Source organism: Lissotriton helveticus, chromosome 3_1 (genome assembly GCF_964261635.1).
Source record: "Lissotriton helveticus chromosome 3_1, aLisHel1.1, whole genome shotgun sequence".
NCBI lineage: Eukaryota > Metazoa > Chordata > Amphibia > Caudata > Salamandridae > Lissotriton > Lissotriton helveticus.
This window is the reverse complement of record NC_136061.1, coordinates 1,037,535,812-1,037,560,316: the sequence shown is the minus strand read 5'-3', so window position 1 is coordinate 1,037,560,316 and position 24,505 is coordinate 1,037,535,812. Positions and strand designations below refer to the sequence as shown.

General features: G+C 42.3%; 1 protein-coding gene across 4 annotated transcripts in view; it reads left to right on the top strand.

Annotated features, from left to right (window-relative positions):
- The window catches only part of DYNC1I2 (dynein cytoplasmic 1 intermediate chain 2), a 459,267-nt gene that overhangs the window by 156,238 nt on the left and 278,524 nt on the right, over window positions 1–24,505 (top strand). For all 4 annotated transcript variants that reach the window (XM_078681574.1, XM_078681573.1, XM_078681572.1 and 1 more), the window contains exon 4: window positions 10,879–10,969. In XM_078681574.1, coding sequence (XP_078537700.1) covers window positions 10,879–10,969 — 91 coding nt within the window. The remainder of the gene's footprint in view (window positions 1–10,878; window positions 10,970–24,505) is intronic.

The window sequence follows — 24,505 nt, the reverse complement described above, 5'->3', positions numbered from 1 at the left end:
TTTGTCTACTTTTTGAGCCATTTTATGTTTACCGAACCAACCATCCTTGCTTAAGGCCCCAGTTGTGATACGTTTCCTGAAAGGTTAGATCCATAGGTTCCCCTCCTAGCCCTTTATGATGCCATTGTGGGGTCTTAATTAGTTTCTCACATTTGTGAATTAACATAACATGTGTATTTGTAAATTTCACCTACCACCCAAGGGTCTCAAGGTGCTGAATAACAGATGTATATTGTTACCCAACTCAGTGGTACTCATTTTATCAACCTCAGATGGATGAAAGGCTGAGTAGACCTGCCGGGATTAGAACCTGTGACCATGAGCTCAAACACAGGCCCCTACAGTGGATACTTTAGTCCACTGCGCCACCAGACCCGGCTTGGAGCTAATGCACAAATATCCTTTGTCTACTAACTCTCAAGACACTCTTATCATTGCGATAACATCAGCTCATTGTGTGAGTGAGTTACAAGTTCTCTCCTTTTAACCACCTTAAATCTCCCTTTTCTCAGATAAACTGGTGCTATAGACTGAGGTGGCATTTTTGCCAAAGGTTGTGACATCCTGTCATGTTGATACATCCATCACTCTTCTGACATTCTTTGCCTCACCTCACCCTACGAAAGGAGAAAGACTCCATCGTTTGGATTCAAACATACCAAGAAACATCAGGTCGATGATTAGCGCTTGGGGTTCTCTGTTGCCAAGAAAAGTAATTTAGTGCAGAAATTGATCATATTGAGGTTAGTTCTCTGTGATAAGATTTGCTACGCATTGGCCAAGAAGCAGCCTCTAGAGGGGATGAATACTCTTTCAACCAGATCCAAAGCTGCTACCTCTGTGCTGGCGTGTGGAGTGCATGTTCTGGACATCAATCATGCCGTCTCATGGCCATCAGTGCACATGTTCACAAAGCACTACTGCCTTGATAATCGGAATCGGTGGGAGGGGCATTTCGCCCGTTCAGTCCTGCAGAACTTTTTACTATGAGTCACTCTGCAGGACCTCCAACTAGGGAGGTACTGCTTTGGTATCTGTGGACAAGGTGAGGAATCTTCTGGTCGAAGTATCAATCCAGAAAAATAAGTTACTTACCTTGGGTAACTCTCTTTCTGGTGGCTACTCTATCTAACCGCAGACTCCTCGCCATCCTCCCTCCCACCTCCCTGTCATGTAGAATGGTGACTTCTCCATCTAAAATTGTCCCAAAATAGAAATCAGCCCGCTGTTGCCTATGATCAGTTGTTGACATCCATGTTCGATAGTGGAGATCAAGTCGTGAAAGAAACTGTCAGCGCGCACAGGTGGCAATTATATGTGGTTCTAGAGTCCCCTCCAAAGCAGAATGAAGTCGACCTGGTACCGCACAACGCCACCTGCGGGTGTGTGGGAGAAGTGCTCTAATAAAAATCTCTAGATCAATTCTTTCTGTATCCAATGTGACTCCTGGAGTTATTCACAAATTGAGGAATCTGAGGTATAGATAAGAGTATCCACCAGAAAGAGCGACAGTAAGTAACTTGTTATTTTTTGTAGAAAAAAATATCAAACTGAAACAATATGCACTCTTCCAAACTCTGGAAGTAGCCTTTGTCTGGGGATGCCTGTCTGCTTAATCTGCAGGTCATTGTGCCTTTAATATGCTGCAGCAAGAATGTATCGGGGACATATGTCAAGATCCTGTCTCCCCAGTTGTAGCAAGACTTAATTCACTACAAATCGCAACCATTTTAAAGCATGGTGCACTTGACACAACTGATTGTATTTTGTTGGACAGTCGTTCCAGAATTAAAATATTGGCATTGCATTCTGCATGCAACTTCCTTTGACAAACATTTAGTTCTTCGATGTTTTAACAAGTGTCATAGATTTTAGTATTGTATAATTTACTGTAAGTGATACTGCTACCTAAATCCAAACTACGTGTGCCTTTTTCCTCCAAAATAACTATTCCTCACAACACATCTATTATCTAGACCTAACAACACAAAGCACTCACAGTTCTATTCAAGTGCTATACAAAAATGAACAAGATTGCAGGCAGTCTTTTTGAATAAATAAAGTGAGAGAATCTTTTAGGCTAAAGCTTTTAACAAGTAAATGGAGATACATGGCTCTGAAAATTCACATGCTCACTTACATGGTGATTAAGGGGTAACTGAAGTAACAGTAAAGTGTGGCTTTATTTAACATGTTTCTTTTCTATTTAAAGCATTGTCTTTTTGACATTGTGCCATTATGACTGATATACAACGGACATTATAAAAGAAGCAGCTGGTGTTGGGAAGATTGCAGGATCTTTCCTGACGCCCAATATCTTGCACGGAGTTCTTAATTATATTTGCCAAACAAATGTAGGTATCATGTTAATGAAACTCGCCCAAGTCATCCCATGTCTGCCAAATTCAGAATAAGACAGCACATTTAAATCCCTCACCACAATGAAATGCAGAATTGCCATAGATATTTACAGCAAAGTCAGTTCACTAAAGAGGACGTGACCAGTGAGCCAAAGGGAATCTGATAGTAGTGCAGAAAGGCATTGGAGATGAATGTTTGCAATGAGTTTGGCTTGTAGCTCAACTCTGGCAGAATAGGTCTTTGTTCAGAGACTTGACAAGCGTCATTATAGGCACTTCAGCCACCATGTTGAAGTGAACTTCTAGAAGCTCCATTAGGCAGATGAATAAACTTCTGACAGCAAGGGGAACATTGTCCAAACAGGGATTTAGGAGAAATTGGGGGTGTTTGGCGTACTGAACTCTTAGATGTAACTGAATCTTAAGGTGGCCTGTGCATTAATATTCGGTCCCCAGTACTCCACACACAAGGGTAAAACCTTCTCTCAGCTTGATTTAATTCTAATCTTGTGCAAGTAAGCATGACCTGTGTCAATCCAGAATTCTAGCAGGGGGTATTTCAGAATGTTCTCTAGTTCTTATGAGTAAAATGTGAGTGTGAGCACACCATCCTAACTACAAATCATGAAAATATAACCACATCCTATCCATACTGATAATATAAAGAGAGAGACCAAACCTTTGAGGCGGGTAAGCTCCGGAACCACTGCGCCAACTGGAACACCACATACAGCATTGGAAAGGTGAGGCAAAGCAGATGGACATAGGCTATACACCAGCGCAAAATGTAGTTTGGAAGGGAAAAAGCACGTTGTGGGACAAAGTAGTCCGTTGGATGTAGCACCACCTCTGAGGTGGGCATGTGCGTTCAGCATTGTATGACATTTGAAGCGTGAGAATTGCGTTCTATGACGTAGAAAATGTGAGTATCTGAGTACGCCGTTGGATGACGTACACACGCTGAACGTCGGCGCCTTAATCAATGGATGCAGAGGCACATGAGCATCGCTGGGGCGCATTATCACATTGAAAGGGAGACATTTGGAACACGCACAGCATCGCGGTGCAGCATTTGTACACTGTGAGGCCAAGGGACTTGACAGCAGGCACACACGCTGAACGTTGGCGCCGCAATCAGCGGATGCAGAGGCACATATCGCTGGGGCGCTTTCTGAGAGTGGCTGGACACATTTGGAGCACGCACACACAGTAAACATTCACCAAGTGATCAGCGGCTGCAGAGGCACATGCAGCCGCATGCTGATCAGGTGATACAGAGGCAAATGCAAGCCCATGCACACAGAGCATCGTTGGGGCGAATTCATTCATTGTGAGGACCCATCTATAAGAAAGGGCGGAGGTGCGGGCAGAGACTTAGTGCGCTGCCACAAAGGAGAAGCAAGGACGACTGAGTCACGGGACTGTGAGGTGCGCAGGAGCACAAAAGGGAAAACGTTCCCAGATGAGCCACTAACGGCCATAAGTTCAGCTGCAAGGAACACCCAGCAGTAGCGTGTCTGCACGGATCTAAAACACAGGTAACAAACAATTTCTAAAATTGCGACAAATAGCGTGTTATTCTTGAGAACAGCTACATGCTTGAGGACCTACTTACCCTACAGCCTTAACGAATGTGGTACACCATGAGGTTTTGAAATAAAATATACATACCTATTCTAACCATTGTAGACATTTTTGTCATACCCGGACAACGTCAGGACGGGCCGCTAGTTGATCTATAAGGAGGGGGAAACTAAAGAGGGGAGATGGGAAATCGCAGTGATTCTTTATAATTAAAGGAATTAAGAGAGAACCTAGAGGAGTGAGCCGTAACATATCTAAAGCTGTAGCTGGCCACGCCAGTGTTTGTGAAAAGATGATGATTTGAGAAATTTAATTCCAGAGAACTCAACAGTAAGTGTTGGTAGAAAAGGTTTAGACAACAACTTGATAAAATGGAACATTGCCAGTTTCCAACATACAGACATATTTGTGGCTAGGAATGAAACTGAAGGTCAGCAGCAAGATGGAAGAATAAGTTCCCTACCCCAATTGTTTAATTGTTCTACCTTAAAATTTGGTAATTGTTTACGTATTAATATACCTAAACAGAAGCTATGCAAAAGATGGCTCCTGTGGGTTGGGAAGGTGTGGCTACAAAGTTGATTGGAGTAGTATTTGCCTCCTACCCTTGACATTGATCACATGCATTCCAAGACTAATAATCAAAGGTAACACATATTAAGCGACGTATAAGCCTCCTTAGACTAATTGGCAAAAAAGCTAAAGGTGGTTTACACAAGGTTGAGCAGTATAGCATTTGGCATGGAGTTTGCTCACCTTTCTCTCTGATCTGGTTGGGTCTTTGACTTTGCGTGGGTGGATAAACGTATGCAGAGAACCTATAGAGATCAAGCACTGGTTCCGGGGTAATTGAGTTCTATCTTTGAATTAAATGGAAAAAATCTAAACTCTACTAACAATAAACATGAAATGAACAAGTCCTACTTATATTGTTGGGAGAAATTGGGTTATTGGTTCAGGGGGTTGTAAGCCCTAAACAAGCAACAACCACTATCTTTGTCAGGGTGAACCAAAAAAATACTAAATTAACCTGTGCTTAACCCTCTGTTAGCTTGGCACGAAAACAGTCAGGCTTAACTTAGAGGCAATGTTTAAAGTATTTATGCACCACCTAAACAATAATAAATTGAAAACACAACACAATGAAAGTTGCACACTAATTTAGAAAAACAGAAAAATTGAATTAACAATTTGAGACCAAATTGCCAAAAAGTAAATCAGTAGAACCGACTGTATGCTATTTTAAAGTTTTGGAAATAGTGGCAAGAAGCAGAAGGAGCTAACTGTGCATATCTTGTCACGCTGGACCAGGACAAATTCACAAGTCCAGGTCGACCATGATAGAGTGCTGGCCTGATACAGAGACCATGGTAGTTCTGCTGAAAAAGTTAACTTCTGAAAGTGAGGCACGCAGAGTTCAAAACTGTAGGATTTAACAAGAGGAGCCCAACTGATGCAAGCCAAGCGTCCAGGACGTGCTGAGGCACCTCTTGGGGATCAGAAACTTATACCAACAGAGGCCAGCAGTGCTGAGGCAGGTCCAGTTGCAGCAGGTTAGCTGGGCAGTTGCAGGGAGGCCTCTGGAGCTGGTGGTGTCCCTGTAACTCAGAACAGAAGGTCAGCCAACGGACCCTTGAGTCACTCTGGTAGTTATGGGTTAAATGAGATGATCCTCTCTCCTTAAAGCAGCAAGAGAGGCCTCCAGCAGTATGGCAATCCTTGAGTACAAGGCAGTTCTTTTGTAGTGTTCTGCAGGTCCATGAGTGTACTGAAGAGTTGGTCTGAGGGTGCACTATGTATACCTAGACCCAGCTTTGAAGTGGAAGAAACTTATGGAGTTTCCCCTCCCCCAGATGGGCCTGAAAGAAATTTCCTTCCTCACTGCCCAAGTCCCAAGATGTCTGGAATGACAAAAGCCTGGTGTTAGGTTCTTTGTGAGTGTGCTGAGACAACACCTTTGAAATGTAAGTGGGGCAGGGAACAGCTTCGCCCTTCCTATGCTGGCAGAATGGCCCTCTCCCATCTACACCCAGGTCCCATTGTTCATTGTCTGGACCCAATACACATTCTGGATGGGATAGCTACAGAAAGCGCAATGCTAAATACTACCCTTAAATACACATTGTAAACTATTATGAAACAACCGTTATTTTAAAAATAAGGTAAACCGACTTATTTCTACTATAAACAAGTTACCTAATTAATGTTCCCTTGAACTGTGAGATCCCGCGATGGGTAGATGGGCACACTGAACAGCAGGGAGGCTGTCACTGCAACGATTGAGCAAATGCATGCATGTCATGTCTTGTTTTTAATGTGCTCCATGGTTCTGGACACCTTCCATTCACATCCTGTGCTTATTACAGAACCCAAGCCCACAACCCAAGCAAGATCACTTTCCCACCCTGGCACACCCATCAGGTCATGAAGGTAGAGAAAAGCTGCAGTCACCAAAGTGGGGGCAAGAGTGATTAAAGCTGGGACACAGTGCTTTGTCGTCCGAATTGGCCACTCAAGCTTTCGCAGTGAGATGGCTTAAAGTTTATTGTGAACAGCTCGCACAGATTTAGGTGTGGTCAGCACAGTAAAGGTTTTTTTTATGAACTGTTTCAAATTGTCATTTAGTTGTAACTCAACAAAAATTCACAGTACTGAGTCAGCAGGTATATCAGTACGCAAGCGAACAGTTTACACAAGAATACACTAGGATACCAGCATTCAAAGTGAGGACATCATGAATGAATAAATAATCTTATGTCCACCGCAAAGGCAAGTAGGCTACATAACCTTATGACGTTTCTCAGGGCGGTTCTAAGTAGGAAGAAATAAAAAACCTAAAAAAACCAATGTGCAACTGTAGAAATATAACAAACTCCAGAAGCAGCAAACCAGGACTCCAAGGGCAATAGCAAAGATATGACAATATGCATGGGAACACAGGCAAGAATTATGCATGTAACATTGAGTGCGTAGAGTGTGTAGAGCCCGGGCATGCCTGTTTTGGTCAAACACATAGTGCCCCACATACAGGCAACAGGCACCTGATGATCCTCTGAATTAACGTAAGGCCATATATTCAAACTATCCCACATGTGTTATCTCCTAAGATTAGGTGCCTGGTGGAATTTCCTTTTGTTGTGTGGTGAATTTTGACCGGCCTGTCCCCTTGGTTTCGAAGTGTTGCTCTCTTATTGTGTGGGTTTCAAGGACCGCATTCTTCCTATGGACAGAGCTCTCCCGCCAGTTCGTAGATATTTGGTGGGTCTTTCAAATAGAACAGGTAGGGTTAGAAGTGATACAGGTTCTTGGAGTAGCAGCTCTGTTTGTCCTTACTGTCGTACTTAGCAGAATCTGCAGTTTAAGAATATTTGATATAGAGGTTCTGACAGGTTTTATGAGCTCTATAGGGCCCTACTTAAAGTTACTGTATATTTCTCAGAAGTGAAACAAGAGGTATGCAGTTCCTGGAGGGGCTCTGGAAGGTCAGTGGGTGGGGAGATTCCAGGTAAGAGAAGGAAGGTAGGAAGGGGATAGCTCCAATAACGAGCAAAGGCACTCACACACCCCGAGTGGTGTATATTTCTCAGGCCACTTTTTTTGTTAAAGATGATGTTTGGTAGGTGAAATGACTGCATTAACTTGGCTGAATTGATGCATTATGTGAACAAAGTTCCCCCTTAAAGTATTGGCCTTTCCTTTAGATGGGTGTATACCCTACCTTTAAACTAGAAAAGGTCTCTTGATTGTATTTATTTTAGGAGTCGGGTTTCCTTAAGTTGGAGTCTATCCATTTGTTTTATGAAACTGAAGACCTCAATATCTTCTTGCTGCCAATTCCATAATCGCCACCTGTGTATCGTAGGCATAGTTGTGAAATTTAACATTGAGGGGAGCATACGATGTCCTGTAGGAGGTTTAATGAAAACATTACACAATAGCAGGGCCACAAAGATGAAATCCTTTCCACTACTGCCTCCAACAAACCATCGCTTTCATTCTTTGAATTAGAAAACTGTGATCAAGGATGTTGAAAGCTACCAATAGGTCCAAAGCTTTAACAGGGCAATGCCTCCTAGATCCTTGGTATTAAAGACGATAGCAAATTAGGAAGGGCAGTCTAAGTCTCTCTCCTCAGGTTAAAGCTTGATTGCTAAGGTGGTAAAGGGTTTCTCTATTTAATTTAAAATTGAGATTGAATCTTGGCAGCCATTTCAAGAATATTTTAGCGAAAGGTTACATAGGTGAGAGACCAACAAATCTCATGGTCTTTTGTATCCAATTTGAGCATTCTGCTGTAAAGAGGATACTGAAGTTTCCTTTAGTTTTGCCAGAATGACCTCCGTCATGGAGCCATTCATCATCTGTCCTATGGACCATTCACCAGCCGCTGCTTTTGATAGACTGAGGGTTTGGGATCCGATTGGGAGCTAAACATGTGCGCGCCTTAGTGGCTGGGGGCATAGTTCATGTGCTCTTCTTGACATTGGTGTTTTTTTACATTTGGAATGAACAAAGAACTTTTCGTTGTATAAAACGGTATGTATAATATAGGGGCTAACCGCAGCCCTCTTCTTCATCCATTGGCATTACTTAAAATGTCTTCAGCCCCCTTCAGCTTGGGGCTGTAGGATTGGCCCACTTCAGTCAGCCATTGGCTAAATTCACAGTATCAGTACCAGCTTAAGTCAGCTGGAATTATCTGACAATGTGTGCGTTTTACTTTTAGTCAGTGTTGTTTTTTTTTTTTAAGATTAAGGAGGGCCCAGCATCTTCCCCAACAATAAAGTTTTGTAAAAACACGACAAACAAAGCAAGCATTGACCAAGATTTTTAAGAAAGGCAGGCGACCAACGCTATATCTTAAGGCTGTGGCAATGCTTGTTTCTACATGCTATGATTGTAGAGTGGGAGGGTTATTTTAAGGGATAATAGTACTTAATTTACAGCATCAGACCAGTGACGCACTTGGTACAGAGGATTTGCTGCTCTTCGCCAGTCACAAGAACGTATCAACGTAGCAGTGCTCGATATCACTCCAGTTCCCAGAGCTTGTACTAGAACGCACGTTGCTTTACCCAAAACATGCAACTTACAAACTACTTTAATTCTCTACGCCACCAGTGAGTCCGGAGACCCTTTTTCAATACGTTTTAATAGATTTGTTCTTTAAGGAATGCTAGCAGCCAAATGGTTCTGTTCATTTAGCTGCAGTGGCCAGCGTTTGTCCGGCAGATGGCAGTAGTAGTCCAAAGATAGTGGTTTCGAAACATAATTTGTGGTTAATTTGTGGTGGAGATGACTCCGTTCTGGAAATTCAGCTTGAAATAATTGGTGTCCTGTGAAAACCACTGTGTTTTTGAAGTTCATTTATTTCCTTGTCCTTTTACATATAAGGTTGTAAAAGGTAAGCGTTCATCGCAAATGAACGCGTTTATAATTTTTAGTTAGGATGAGCGTTTAGCATTTATATCTTTGTGTAAAACGTCTTTGAGGCGAGGCAAGCCAAGAGAAAAACCGCAGACACGAAACGTGTTTCATCTCTTTCAGCTGTTCGTATGTCGCCTGAAATTATGACTAATGTACATTTATTTAAAGTGTGTTTAAACTTGTAAGCTCTGTACGACTAAAATGTTTCAGATACTTTTATTCATACGGTTCTATATTCGAAACGCTGCTAAGAACACAGATGCAATGTGTTTATTGATTGTTGAGAAGAAGTTTTCATTTGACTTTTTTTTTACCCAAGCACATTTTATGCATGAGACGAAGATTGGCAAAATATGCAAAAAATAAGCCAATTTCTTGTCCACAAAGTTTTTTTGTTACTATCGCATGTTGCAATTTTGTTAAATATTCATTTCCAAAAGCATGCTGCTTTTTATGCATCAATTTCCAGACATATTCTCTTTCTTTCAAGACTCATTTACATGTTCCATATTACTAGGTATGTTTTAAGATAATTTTAAATATATTGTTATTTAGTTAGGAATGGCCATTTACGTACCCAAATCTGCACAGTAGGTTAAACAAATATGCAAACCGAGGTAAAGTTTAAGATTGACTGTTTATATGACATTTTTGTGGAGCTTGTAATAGAATAAGGTAGTTTTGCAGCTTTAGTGGTGTAAAGTGCTGTTAATTTAATTAGCGCATGAAAATGAGGGTTTAAAAAAAAGTGGTCATTCTTACAAAAGTGCATACCCGGGCTTTATGTGATACCCTCTTTGTAATGAGTGTCCACGCGGAAGACTCTGTATTTTAAACGGAGTGTAAGCAGATTCGATTAGCAGTGATCATAGGTGTATACATGTAAGTCCTACTTGTTGCCTTTTGGGTCTGTACGTCTCACCTTTGCTTCTCATTTTGGGCAAGAATTCCTCACTCCTACCATATTAAAAATGGTCTCGCTTGACTCACAAGCATCTGGAGTTGCATACATGTTTTGAACACTCTGTTATGAGTTTCCTTTTGAGTTGGGGGTCCCAGTAGTACTGAATAAAATTTCCTAATTCAGCTCCATTTTCTTTCCCTAGTAAAAGGAGTAAGTTAGTTTAGAAACTGCTGATGTCTGGTAAATACATTTGGTCTGAGTAGTTCTGTTTCCCATTAGAAGTTAGTGTTGGCGTAGTCTGTATAAGTCAAAGATCAAACATTATCATGTCATAGTATTCATGTTTTCATTGCGAAACCCTAATGCATTAAAAACCATATAGCGATTTGCATGAAAAGCATGCCATTTTAACTTTGTCTTCTTCCCCCTTTTTTTCTATTATTCATTTTCATCCATGTATCTTTTGTTTTTCCATCATTTTCTATTTTAATTTGACTGTTATTATGATTTCAAATACTTCATGTTGAATTGATTTGGAAACCTCATAAGCAGTGCAACCTCTACGAGTAGTAACAGCGGATACATGTCTGTTTCACTATTTAGTCCCTCCTCCTACGTCTCCATCTTCCAAATCTGTGAGCACTCCAAGTGAGGCAGGAAGTCAAGACTCCGGTGATGGCACCGTGGGAACCAGGTATGCTCCTTCTACTTGTAATGCTTCTTTCTGTAAGGTAGCCGATGGTTTAGATGTGTGAATATTCTGAGAAAAACAGTGAGCAATTTGTGTAGGAAAAAAGCACCATGTACAGAGAATGTCAAACTTCATTTGTTCTATTGTTAACTCTTCATGTGGCTTTTTTTCAGGGCTTCTACCAGGTATTTGACTTGCTGGAAAGATCATCAGCTGTTTATTGCATCATTCCTTTACTAATCCTCACGAGGGTTATTCACAGAAAGGGGCTTTTATCTTATCGAGATTTATGGCTCATTTATGTTCTTCTGGAGGCATCCTTAATTAAACATGAGCATAAAACGTTGTATATGCTAATGGCAAAGAGAGCGGCAATGGCGTAGTAAATTTTTTTGCCGTAAGGAGTATACTTTTGTAGAAGTTAATAAACATTTAACTTTTTTTTAACTGAGAATTTGTGCATTCTTGCACTTCTCTGCGTACACAAGCCATTGAAGGCTCTAAATTATTTCACAAAAGCTTGTATTTGTAAGTCAAAGTGGTTTGTATGGAATGTTGGCAATCAGTGGAAGGCATGCCTAACCTAGTTACTATAGAGGCACACTCTGATTACTCTAGTTTGAATGAAGACCTGAATCCTCATTGACTTGCATGAAATGGAAACCATCCTCTGACAAGCGAAAGAAAACATTTTGGATAGACTTGAAGGAAAGGTATACATTGGTGTTTTATCGAGAGCGAAACACTTTTTAGGATGGCAACAGAAGTTATTCTCGTGTTTTCTGCTCACAGCCTGCTTCTTTTAAACCTGTGTAACAAAACTTTTTGTGACTACCGCATTTTGGTATAGTAGAAAATACAGGTAATTTACTTCCATATAGAAAACCACGTGCACACTCTTCAGGCGTGATTCTGCTTCCATGTAACTCAAGAAAATTGTGACTGCAGTTTTTCTTCGCAGTGCTGGATATGAGCATGGGATGGCGTTCCACGTTGGGAAAATTGTGTCATGGCGGTTGTCGCTCGATTTCAACCCTAAAGCCAAACCTTGTGTGATGATTTCAGAAGATACTGGCCCTCATAACCTCCTGAATCCGTGTAATCAGTCTGGTCTGGCCCATCAGATTGAGATGTCCCCTAAAGGATTTCATTTTCAAAGTTCTCACCTGCTGCATTATTTACCACACTGCCTAAAAAAAATATGTAGTGTCCACTGAACGAGAAGAACAGGTTCTTCACATCAACCTTCTGCAACAGAATGCTATTTTACTGACATTAAAAGCTTTCCTCCTGACCATTTAGGGAAAGCTGTTCACGTTTCATCAGACAACACAGTTTTACACCTTCGAAGTATACATTTAGAAAACCTCTTAATGACTGGATGTTCAACATGTTCCATTTTTCTACTTTTCTAATGGATCTTTCTAACCAGTGTTTCCATGCCTTAGAATATTCGCCAGGCACTAGACTGGATCTGTAGATTTTTTCATAGGAGTGCTCTTGTGTGCCATCCGGTTGCATCATGCATTTCTGTGTCTGTTCCACACCTCCCCATATGCGACTGAGCAAAGCTGCCTATAAGCGCCACCCCTGCATACTGATGTCTCTTCTTTATTTCTGCACCTTCAGACTTAGAACCAGAGCCCTGCTCCAAATTTTTTTAGTTTCTTACAACTCCCAAACTTTTTTACAGTGTGAAAGGGAACACTTTCCCCACCAAAAATGACAGGTTTCAGTCTGCCATGACTGCAGGAAGTAGTTGTCAGTCACAGACCCATACAAAATGTGTCTTTCCTGTCTGAACTCGGGACATGACTCTTCAATCATGTGAAAAGTGTGCGGTAATGCACCCAAAGGCGATTTGAAACTGGGAGGCGAACATGTATGCCGCCGAACACAAGAAGGTGTCATGGCCTTCACGTAGGTCCCTCTCCTCATCCCTCTTGTAGGTCCCTCTCCAAGTCACAAGTCTGGACTCAGTCCAGGGGCTGCTCCAGCGACTGTTCAACTTCGAGCTCAAAGTAATCCTGTAAATCAAAGTCCAAGTACTACCGTAAGAATACAAAGTGGGACGCGACCCACCCCGCCACTCTGACTCCAAAGAGAGGGCGCGAGGACGTGATGATGTAAGTTGCACTCCTTGGAGATCACCGGCCAGGAAACTGATTTTTCAGTTAGACCTGATGCACCCAGAAATTCTTGGGCCATCGTTCACCCCTCGCAGCAAATTCAAGCCTTCAAAGAGGCTATGCTGCAAATTATGTATGTGCTTCTGACTTCCTCTGGCACACCTTTGGGCCCACAGAACCTCCGGGGTCTCCAGTCGGTTTACCACAGACACTTTCCTCCCCAGCGTCGTTCGTCCCTGTGGCACCTATTATCAGCCAGTACTGACTCTGGTGCAGACTTCCACTCTGGTTCTACCACCTCAGTGCTGGTGTCGACTCAACTGGTGCCAGAGGATGATCCGGTGATGACACCCATGTTGGAACCCCAACCAGCACTGGTACGAGACTGGCTGATGTCGTACTAACAAAAAGTGCAACCAGTCGTTATGCATCCTGAATCTAACCCTGCGCCTTTACTGTGTCGCAGCTACAAGCAGAAGATTCATTATATTTTTTTTGTTCTGACTCTGATCTTGTTCCAGAGCAGGGTACACCTCAGGATTTTCACTTTTAACTAGGGGTTGTAACAAGATTCATTAGATGGAAAGGAGCGGAGAGTTACTTCCAACCCCTTGCCAATGGGACTGCTTATTATAACCTTCGACTGACTAAGGTTTGCAATTGCAACAACCCAAGAATATGGCGTAATTTACCACTGAAAGATACAGGCTGCCATATTGTCTTTAGTTTTTTTAGTAATTTTTTGGGGGGTTATTTCATATAATTGGCTGAACTTCAGTGCGAGAGTAGTTGTTTTAAGATTAACCGTATAATTGGAATGCATTGATAAAGTTGTATGAAGGTGAAATGGGGCGAGAACCCGAATATATACCTCACCCGTCCCGCAGATAAATTAATAGAATTTTTAAAGTGTGTTTCGAGACCTGAAGAAGGACATATAAAATACACCATGAAACACATGTTGGGTTTTCTTTTTTTCATGGTTGTTTTTGGTTTGCTTTTTCCTTTGTTTGAGTATTGTCAAATGGAAAATCTAACTTTGTGGATTGTGTTTTCTTCCTTCTGTTATTAGGAACTGTGATTGAAAAAAAAATCACTATTACCAAATGGACTGAACCTTTCTTCATGTGGAAGCGTTTAAAATGAAGGATACCATTGCCAAATTGGACATGCTGCACTGTGAATTCATTTCCCTCATTGCCCTTTATGGATTATCTATAAAGATGTTTGCAATTATGATGGAAAGGAAATAGTATCAGTAATACAAAATGATAGTGTGTGGCCTGGGGAGAAAGTCAAATCGTTTGTGGGCTATGGATCCTCATGTTGATTTTGAGGGGCCCATGAGCGTCGTCAAGTTTCAGGAAGGGGCATACCTTTGAATGCTAAATGCACCCCAGGATGTTGTTGTTGATGACGGTGAAGGGGTTGGCTTGCTCCTCCAAATATACTGATGATGCCGTATACCTTTATTTACAGAACGCCAGTGGCTTAATACCGCTCCTGAGATAGAGCTTGCCACATGGGCCAACAATGGAAGAGAGTGCTGCATTTGCTGCAGAGCTTTGAAGGGCTTCTGAGGAACTGGAATTACAGCTGCCCTCCATTGCGTCCTAAACAAATATTTTGACAGAAAGTCTGCATCCTGGTGCGGCAACATCTGAGCCTGTAATTCCATTTAATGAGGGTCTCACAGATAACTGTGATTACTGTTTGGTTGTAGCCATGATCTTGCCTGCTTGTGAATAGGCAGGTGGTCAGAGGTGAAAGAATGGCACCTGGTGACCCGGATTTTCAAATTAAGCAAATGCATGCCTTTTTCCACCAGCCTGGCACTCCGATCTGTAAACGTCTGATAGGCCACTACTTAAAATCTCTTTGGGACATGGCCAGTGAAACCTTGCTAGCTGTCTTGCAAGATCTTACGCCGTCCTTGGCCCATACGATACAAGATGGGCCGGACATGGCCAAGTATGTTAGGCACGCAGGTCTGTATACCACGGATTGCCAGGGCAGGGCTGTCTGTACTAGTGTATTCGCTGTAGGCATGCATGAATGAGGTTCACTGGATTCTCGTGTGAGCTACAGGCCTCCGTAATGGACATACTCTTTGATCGATTCCAACCTCCTCGGAGAGAAGATGGACTCCATTTTGGAACACTTTAAAGACAGCTGAACTACAATGCATGCCTTGGGACTCTTAAGCGCTGTCAAACATTTTCTGCGTCGGTTTCGGAAATTCAGTGGCTGGCATATAGTCAGAAACTGCTTTCCAAGCTGTAGATGCAGCAGACAATCCAGTTCTTTCGAGGTCGCAGATGCAAGTCTAGGAGGCAGCGTGAGGCACATTAGTCTTCAAACTCTTCCTCCTCTTCCTCCCCTGCTTCAAGAGCATCTAACAGACCCTACCTTTCCTCCCCATCCCCTGTCCCTCCCACACCAGAACTAATTTTGGAGGAACATCTGTACACCCGGCTACAGATTTTTGCTATCTAAGAGTACCATAGAGAGGGTACCAGACTTGGAAAAGCTGGGGTTCTTACTTTTGCCATGTCCTCATCCCAAAAAAGGATGAGGCCTCAGGCCTATCCGGAACCTTTGACTCTTTAATATCTTTCTGTGGAAGGACAAATTCACAATGCTTATGTTCTGTCTGCTCTGGGCTCAGGTGACTGGATGATGTCCTTGAACTTTCAGGACAAGTATTTATCCATGCTGCAGTCCCTTGGGTTCCATCTGTGGTTTAAGGTGGGCCAGGAACATTTTCAGTTTGCCGTACTTTCCTTCGGACTCTCCAGCACTCTTCGGGTGTTCATGAAAATGATGACTGCAGCCACACCCATCATCTTCAGAGGTCAGAAATCCCTGTATTCCTGTATCTCTACGACTGGCAGCTGAAGAAGGGCTCACTGCAGTCAGACCAACTTTTGCCACATTGGATTTCACTATAAACAAGCCAAAGTCCCACCTGATTCCTTTGCAAAGCTTTCAATTTATTGGGGCAATCCTGGGCACGATGGAAGCATTGGCTTTTCTTCTGCAGCAGTATGTCCAGTACAATCGACCTATGATCCTGATGTTTCAGTCTTGGTCCTGGATCACAGTGAGAGTGGCTCTGAGTCTCCAAGGCCCCTTGGCCTCGTGCATCCCCTCTTCAACCATGCCAGATGGCACATGGCTGCTCTGCAATTGAACTTAATCATTTAGTCGGTCCAGCATCAAGGTAACCTTTCTGACTCCATCCATGTTCAAGAGGTCTCACAAGTCTCAGAGGAGACGGCTCAAGATCCTCAGTGGTGGCTGCAACAGTGCGGTCCAGCAGCTGTCCCCTCTTCTTTCCCCAGTCAGATCCTAAAAGTGGTGACAGACGCCTCAGTGGTGGCCTGGGAATCTCATCTGGGTGAGGTGAAGATCAGAGGACCCCTATCTCCAGCAGAGGGCTGGATCTACATCAGACTTTTGGAGCTGCCAGCCATTTATCTGGCTCTGAAAGCCCTATTGCTGTCCATCAAGGGGAGGCTGGTGCAGGTTCTCACTGACAGCACCACAATGCGGTGCTGCAATAAGCAGAGCGTAATGGAGTTCTGGGTCCTATGCCAGGAGTCTTTATGTCTCTGAAGGTGGTTTGAGTGCTAGGGCACCTTTCTGATCGCAAATCACCTGGCATGGTACCTAAATGCCAGAGCAAAGGAACTGAGCAATTGTCGTCTGACAGATCATGACTGGCGTCTGCATCCCGAGGGGGTGCAGGGTGTCTTTGAACAGTGGTGAGAACCCTGGCTAGATCTTTTAGCGATGGTTGAGAACATGCAATGTCAACAATTCTATGCTTTGGAGTTTTTCCAAGAACACTTGTTAGACTGTGCATTCCAGATGGAGTAGACCAAGGGACTCCTGTATTTGTTCGCACCTTTACCTCTTTTGCCCAAGTTCTGAAGAAGAGCGGAAATAACCGGGGCCCAAGTCTTCCTAGTGACCCTGGATTAGGCCAAAAAAGTGTGGTACACTGAACTCTTGAGCATGAGCATCTGTCCTCTGATCAGACGGCCACTTGGCGAGAGCCTTTTGTCTCAGCAATAGGACAGAGTCCTCCACCTGAATCTATGCAAGCTACACTTACCTACGTAGAGAATGAGCTGCAGCAATTAACTGTGTTTAATTTGCTGCCTGAAGTAGTGGATGTAATCCTTGTCGCCAATCGCCCTTCCACAAAATCCATTTATTCCGGGCGCTTGGGCACACTTGTGTCCTGATGTGATGTACGAAACACTGACCCCTCCAGGGAAAGCTGTTGTAAATCTTTTAGTTTGTTTTGTCTTTAGCTCAGCAAGGCATTGCAGTCAGCACTATGATAGGTTATTTCTGCATTTGCCAAAGCAACCATCGTTGTACAAATCACTGGTTGTGATGAAGTTTAATTAAGATTTGACACGTTTCATCCCACACTATTTTTGATGCAACAGTGGGACCTTAAGTTGGTCTTGACATGAGTGAACTACAGGCACTTTCAGTGCAACTGCTATATAGTGTCTTTTTCCTGGACAGATCGGTGCTGATGATTTGGACGCCCTTCTTACCAAAAGTCATGACTCCCTTCCACGTTGGGCAGTCTTCGCCCCACCAGCATTCTTTGCTTCCCCTCCTCTCCCAGAAGAGGCGAGGCTCCATGGGTCTGACCTCAAAAGGGCTTTAAGCTTTGACATTGATCAGACCAATGACCATTGAGTGGACGGTCTACTTTTTGTATGATTCTCTGGATCAAAGAAAGGGAAGTCTGTGCAGAGGTCAAGGTGAAAAGTCCTCTGCATTAAGATTTGTTCCACAGTGGTCAGAAAAGGCCGCTGAAAGGTCAGAGAATCCATTCAATAAGGACTAAGGCTGCTTCCACTGCATTAACACATAGAGTGCCTGTCCTTGACATCTACTAGGCTGTGACATATTCTGCTTTGCCATCTCTTCAAAGGTGATGGATCTGCTGTTAGAGGAATCCATCAGAAGAACAAGTTGCTTACTTTCTATGACACTCTTTCTGGTGGATACTCGATCTACATGCAGATTTATCACTGCTCTCCCACCCACGCTTTCTGTGGCATGGCCTTTTTTCACATCTAAAATCTGGCAAGTTAGTATTCAGCATACTGCTACCAACAATTGTTTATGCTCCCCGTCTGATGGAACGGAAAGGTTTCCGATAAGAAAATTATGTTAGCCCTCTGGTGGAGACTATATGAACCGCACATCATCACCCATGGTTGAGCGGGACTACTGCTATAAAAAAAATCTCCAGATTCAGTCTGGCACTTGCAGGATGTTTTGAATTAGGAATCTATAGTTAGAGTATCCACCAGAAGGCTAAAGTATAGGTTCTTCAGGGATTACAATGAGACGTTTTACCCATGAAATCCTCCACCAAGGAGAGAAACCGCAAGACAGCATTTCAGAGACAACTCTTATTCAGAGGAACTCAGCTTGTTCTCTCCAGTTGTGAATCTAGAGCCTTCGCAGTGATATACTTCTAGTGTTTTTTTGCCTTTTCTCCCATGTTTGTCTGTTTCAAAGGAAAGGCAGCATGCTGCGCCTCTCTGCTTCCATTACTGAGATGAAACATTTGTTCCTGAGCGCCTACGTTTACAGGTTAGAGCTCATATAGTTTAATCTACAGCTCATTTGTTTTTTTCATATTTCTTTTATTGGGTTTAGCGGTCAAACAACATTACAATTTAAGAACATTCCCTAGTCCTCCTTCCCCTCTACCCCATCAAACAAAGATTTGGAGCTTGCTACGGGGAGTACATTCCAACATTAGCATATGCATGGTATCTGACCAGTATAATCAACATAGCATATGTCATTGTTCATATCCCGCAAACAAATGATGGACAGAATGCTGACAATGCAAACATTCTTTCCCAGTCAAAAGATCTGGGTTAAATCCATCGTTCTTTTGCCCACTACGCCACCCCAGTGTGGACCCAGCCATATGCAAATCAGTCTTGACCCTGTGCCCCAGGGGAACAGTCCAGACCGAACTGCCAGATCAGGTTTTCCCTGGACCGGAAACAAGCATTCTGGGACCGGTTTCAGGGTATGACACCCTTCAGCAAGGCTAGCTTGAATCCAGTGGGACAGTGAGCAAGGGACCCACGTCTGGCATACCCATCCCACTTAGGGCGAAAAGTGTTACAGCAAACAAATGATGGACCGAATGCTGACAATGCAAACATTCTGTCCCAGTCAAAAGATTTTGGTTAAATCTATTGTTCTTTTGCCCATTATGCCACCCCAGTTTGGACCCAACCCTATGCAAATCCCCTGCTCTCCATGCCACTGGAGTCAAGCTATCCTGGCGGATGAGGGCTGAAGGCACAAAACCGGTCCTAGGATGCTTGTTTCCAGTCCAGGGAGGACCTGGCCTGGCAGTTCGGGCTGGACTATTCCCGTGGGGCACAGGGTCAAGACTGATTTGCATATGGCTGGGTCCAAACTGGAATGGCATGTTGAGCAAAAAAACGATGGATTTTGGCCCAGATCTCTGTACTGGGGTGAATGTATGACATTGTTCTGCATTCTGTCCAGCAATTGTTCTTTTTGCATTTGTCACACAAGTGGGACGGGTATGCCCAGACGTGGGTCCCCTGCTCGCCATGCCACTGGACTCAAGCAATCCTGGCTGATGAGGGCTGAAAGCCCGAAACCGGTCCTAGGATGCTTGTTTCCAGTCCAGGGAGGACCTGGCTTGGAAGTTCGGGCTGGACTGTTCCCATTGGGCGTATGGCTGGGTCCAAACTGGAATGACGTGGTGAGCAAAAACACAATGGATTTAGGCCCAGATCTCGGTACTGGGGTGAATGTATGACATTGTACTGCATTCTGTCCATCAATTGTTCTTTTTGCATTGTTCATATCCCATCATAACAGCATTATGTACATATATGGTAGTTAATCATCAGTATGTTCTGCATCCTGCCCCACTGCAGGGATTTCCATTTCCTGCTGTAAATGGGCTTCCACTACAGTGGCGGCTGGCATCCACGGGGAGTGGAGAGACGGACGTGCACAAAATAAAAGAAACAAAATTCAAACTTACCTGAATGCGATGCGACATCCTCATCGGGTCCTCTCTTCTCTACCGGCACTGAAAGCAGGAACTCCCTTGATCAATCAGGGCGCTGCTCTCATGCAGCATTTGCCACTTTATGATTTTTCTAAGCTTTAGATGCTAGAAGCACATAAATATAGTCAATTTTGAATGCCCAGCAGTAATGTTTTTGTGTTTCAACCTTTTTAAAAACAAAATAAAAAAAGAAACTATGGAAGAATAACCTGAACCTTTTTTCCTCCTATTTTGCAATATGGCTCGACTGTGAATTGAATTTTGGGTGCTTAACCCGTTACAGATTGGTAGCTCGATACATATAGTGTGCTGGTGAATCATTTCAGCCCCGCCCTGAAATACTTTATGGATTTCTGCAAATGTCCCTTATGCATGGATTCAATATCAGAGTCTTACCTAATTTCTTTAAAGTGCGAGATGAGCTTTGAACTTCCGGAGACTTTCTGATGCTACTTTGTCTCTACAGTTAAGCAATTGTCTCCTTCTCTATTGTTTCTGAGGAATGGAGTGCCACCAGGGACATTTACCTTTGACTGCAGCAAAACCTCTCTGCTCAAAGATCTCTTTCCTCAAACGGAGCCTGTGTGTGAGTTTCCGTGACAGTGTCCCTTCAGTCAGTATTCGAGACATTGCTTGCAACACTCCAATATAAAAGTGTAACACTGAGGCTTGGTTGGGCATTTCTACTATGATATACTATTATTAATTTTGCAGAGCATTACTAATCCACATAACTAGGGGATGATGGAGCGAGATAGAAAACAAAATTTTGTTTAAACTCGCAAAGTCATATTTCCATAACATGAATAAAATTATTAATGATTTGTGATATGTCGTGCTAATACAACTTAGATTAAACTTTACACGTGGGGGGATTAACATGTGTGCTCATAAACGTGCATATTTGTTGCATCTTTTTGTTCGTGCAAAATAATAAAATAAATATTGTTTTCGTTTTTGTCATTACTAACTGCTGCAAACTTAAATAAGCATGTGCTTGTTTTGCTTTTCCTTGTCTGCGTAATGTCATTTCTACTATTCTAGGTGCATATGGGTCTCATAGAAAAACGGAGACTGGTAAATATAAACGCTGCTTTATTTGTTTGCAATGGCTAGGTAACATTTTATTAATAGGGTGGGTTAATTAATTAGTAAACCATGGGGTGGATACAGAAGATACTTTAATTCTTACATTAATACTTTTCTTGTGTTTGTTTTATACTAGAAATCATAAGTTGCCTACTTTTGAGGCCTAGCTATTTGAACCGCAAAATAAAAGCTGATCCATAATTCTGCAGAAAGTCACGAGACGCCCATTCTGAATTAAAACGTTTATTGAGGCTGCATTCACAAAGCAAAAACTGATGAGCTGACATCATTCGGTCGGACATGGCCAAGGTCGAAAGTGAACTTTTTGTCAGTCCTTAACTTGGCATCCGCGGAAGTTGCACCGAAAGACTATGGAAGCTGCGAGGATGACTTAATACAAAGTTACAATCGAAGGAAGCCTCTGGCTTCATGTGGAAGAGACAATGGTCTTTGTAAGACATGATTTTGTGGAACTTTTTAAGAAACGGGTGACATGTCACTTGTCACTCTCAGCCAATGGGACGTCGTAGATTTCTGAAAACTTTCCTTTGCCAGTTTAGTTAGCGTAGAAAGGTATAAAAAGTCATGCCCTTAGGGTTGGGCTGGCTGCTGCTTTCTGACTTTCCGATGAGGGTGATGTGCTGCTGGACTTTGCGTGGAGCACGTAAGAATCCTCAAAAATCTTTACTTTAATTTCTGTCTATTTAGCTCAGTTAGGGAAATAAGTTTTAGAAATGCTAAACTTTATATAATTTCTTTTAAATTGATACAATTGCTTAAATTGTATTTTTCTCAATTTCCTTACCGTCATGCTTGCTTTATTGCAAATAAATTTCATTTATAAAACTTACAACTTATATACCATAATTTAGAAAATAAAATCTTACTTTTGACAAACAAGCTGGTCTTGGTTATTCAGAAGTGTAGGTTACCATTAGCTAGATCACGTCGCCTATGGTGGTCGTTTAAATGGTTGGGTTTTATTCTAATGACATTATTCTTTCTGCAAATGTATAAATATGTATATAGTGTGTAGATAATGTGTATATAGATTTATTCTGACCACCTGATTCAGTAGGCCCAAAATATATCAGGTTCATAAATGGGTCCATATTTAGTATAGAATTTTGTTTATAGGTTATGAAGTTGGGTAGCGTAGTTTATGATATATTTTCTATAGCCCGCTGGATCAATTCTCTGGTAGCAGAGGATGGTTGCTAAGGGGTAACCAAGGTAACATGTTGGTTGCTAAGGGTTGCGTCATGGTATGCAAATAGGATCGATGTTTTAACACTTGTTAAGTTCGTTTTTCGTGCCTATCTGTAAGCTATACCGGTATAGATTGTGTGGCGAGAAATTAGTCACGCAAGCCATCTGTTCAGTTTGTAGTGATATCGCCGAGTATCACAAGAGGTATCGCCGTGTACCATAGTGTTGTCGCCGAGCAGCACAGTTTTAGGGCTAGGTCTGAATCTTGTATAGTGAGGATTTTCTAAGAAATCAAAGCAGCATGAGAATAGGGACAAAGCGCCTTCCATAAAACTCACTGTGATGAGAGTATTAGTTATATCCGAGCTTGAGTGAAGGGTAAAATTAACGTCGGTACATGATTATCTATAAACAGGTTAGAGTCCTGTACGGGTACATGTTTCATATCTATAAACAGGTGAGAGCCCTGTACGGATAACGTCGTTATTTTGCTAACGGTGCATGATTTCTATAAACAGGTGAGAGTCCTGTACGGATTTCATGTGTGTTTGAATTTAGGGAATTTTCCGTGTATAAGTGCGAGTTTGAATTGTATTTTATGTTCAAGTGGAACTCTTAGAACTTTCACTTCGCGGTGGGTTCAGAGCAAAGCGAGTTCATAATTATACGTGCTAGAAGGGTGGGGTAAGGTTACTCTACTGACAATTGAATATTATCCTTAGTGTGAATAGCGCCGTCTATTCCGAAGTGTGGATACTTGAATGTGTGTAAACTATCCTAATTAGTGAAACGAACAGATGTTGTCTTTATAGTCATTGTTAAGAATTAATTTACACTGAAAAGTGTTCTTAAAATGGCGCTGTGAAAAGATTTTGTGAAGGAGGGGTAAGCGCCAAGAGTGAGAAGCGAGAAACCGCAGCTGCTGTGTACGTCACAGAGCCGCGCTGGGATTGGGTGACCTACGTCACAAACTGTATTCTGATTGGCTCCTGAGTCTCTGACGGCCTGTGAGCTGATTGGTCCTTCGGAAATTCTCCAAATTTATTGGTCGAGCTGAAATCTGACGTAGCTCAACTACCATTGGCTTGTTGGTGTGTTTCGCGCACGGATTGGTTGTTTTGCGGAACATCCCGGAAATATTTTACGAACGATTTTGTGAATTAAATTTTACATTTGAAAATGAGTTATCATTTTAAACATGTTGAGAAAAAGACAACATTATTTCAGAAATTTAAGAATTTATTTTCACCTGACAAGAAAATCGAAACGCGAGGTGGTAAACTACTTCATAAGTATAAAACACCTGCAGCGTACATGGAAGGTGAATACGGATATCATACTGTCTTATGGTTCGACAGTTGGAAACGTTATACTAAAAACGATGGTGTTTTGGCTTGGCCTGATGATGGTTCATTTAATGTAAGGGTTTTAAGAAATTTACGAGAGAAAATGAATGCTCTTGTTCCAAAACCGAGACCAACTCAATTTGAAGCTTTAGTTGAGTGGGAAGATGAGATGTATCAGTTACAAAGAGAAGCTAGTGGAATTAAAAGACCTTCTAAAAATCCATCATGGAAAAGAGAAACTCATGAAGATAGATTGCGAATGTGGAGACAGGGAAACATGAGTGAAGGATTATATTTAATTCATGAAATGGTAATGGGTTCTCCTACAGGAAAATCTATGGAAAGTGAATCTGAGGATGCAATTATGGAAGAAATATATACAACTGCTAGAAATAAACAGCCTAATCAGCCTTTGAGACCTCCTAGATCATGGTCTACTCCGGTGGTTTCTACTGAAACTTCACCGAGTGCACCTCCAATTAGTGAAGCTCCTAAACTTTATCCAAATAATTGTGAAATTACTGAAACTCCTAGAAGACCAGAATTCGAGAATGTTCGAAATGAGGGCAGACATTTTTCAATGACTCCAAGAGCAAGGGAACCTCCAAAAGATTATGCAAGAGAGACAAGAAATGTTGATGATGTCGATTAT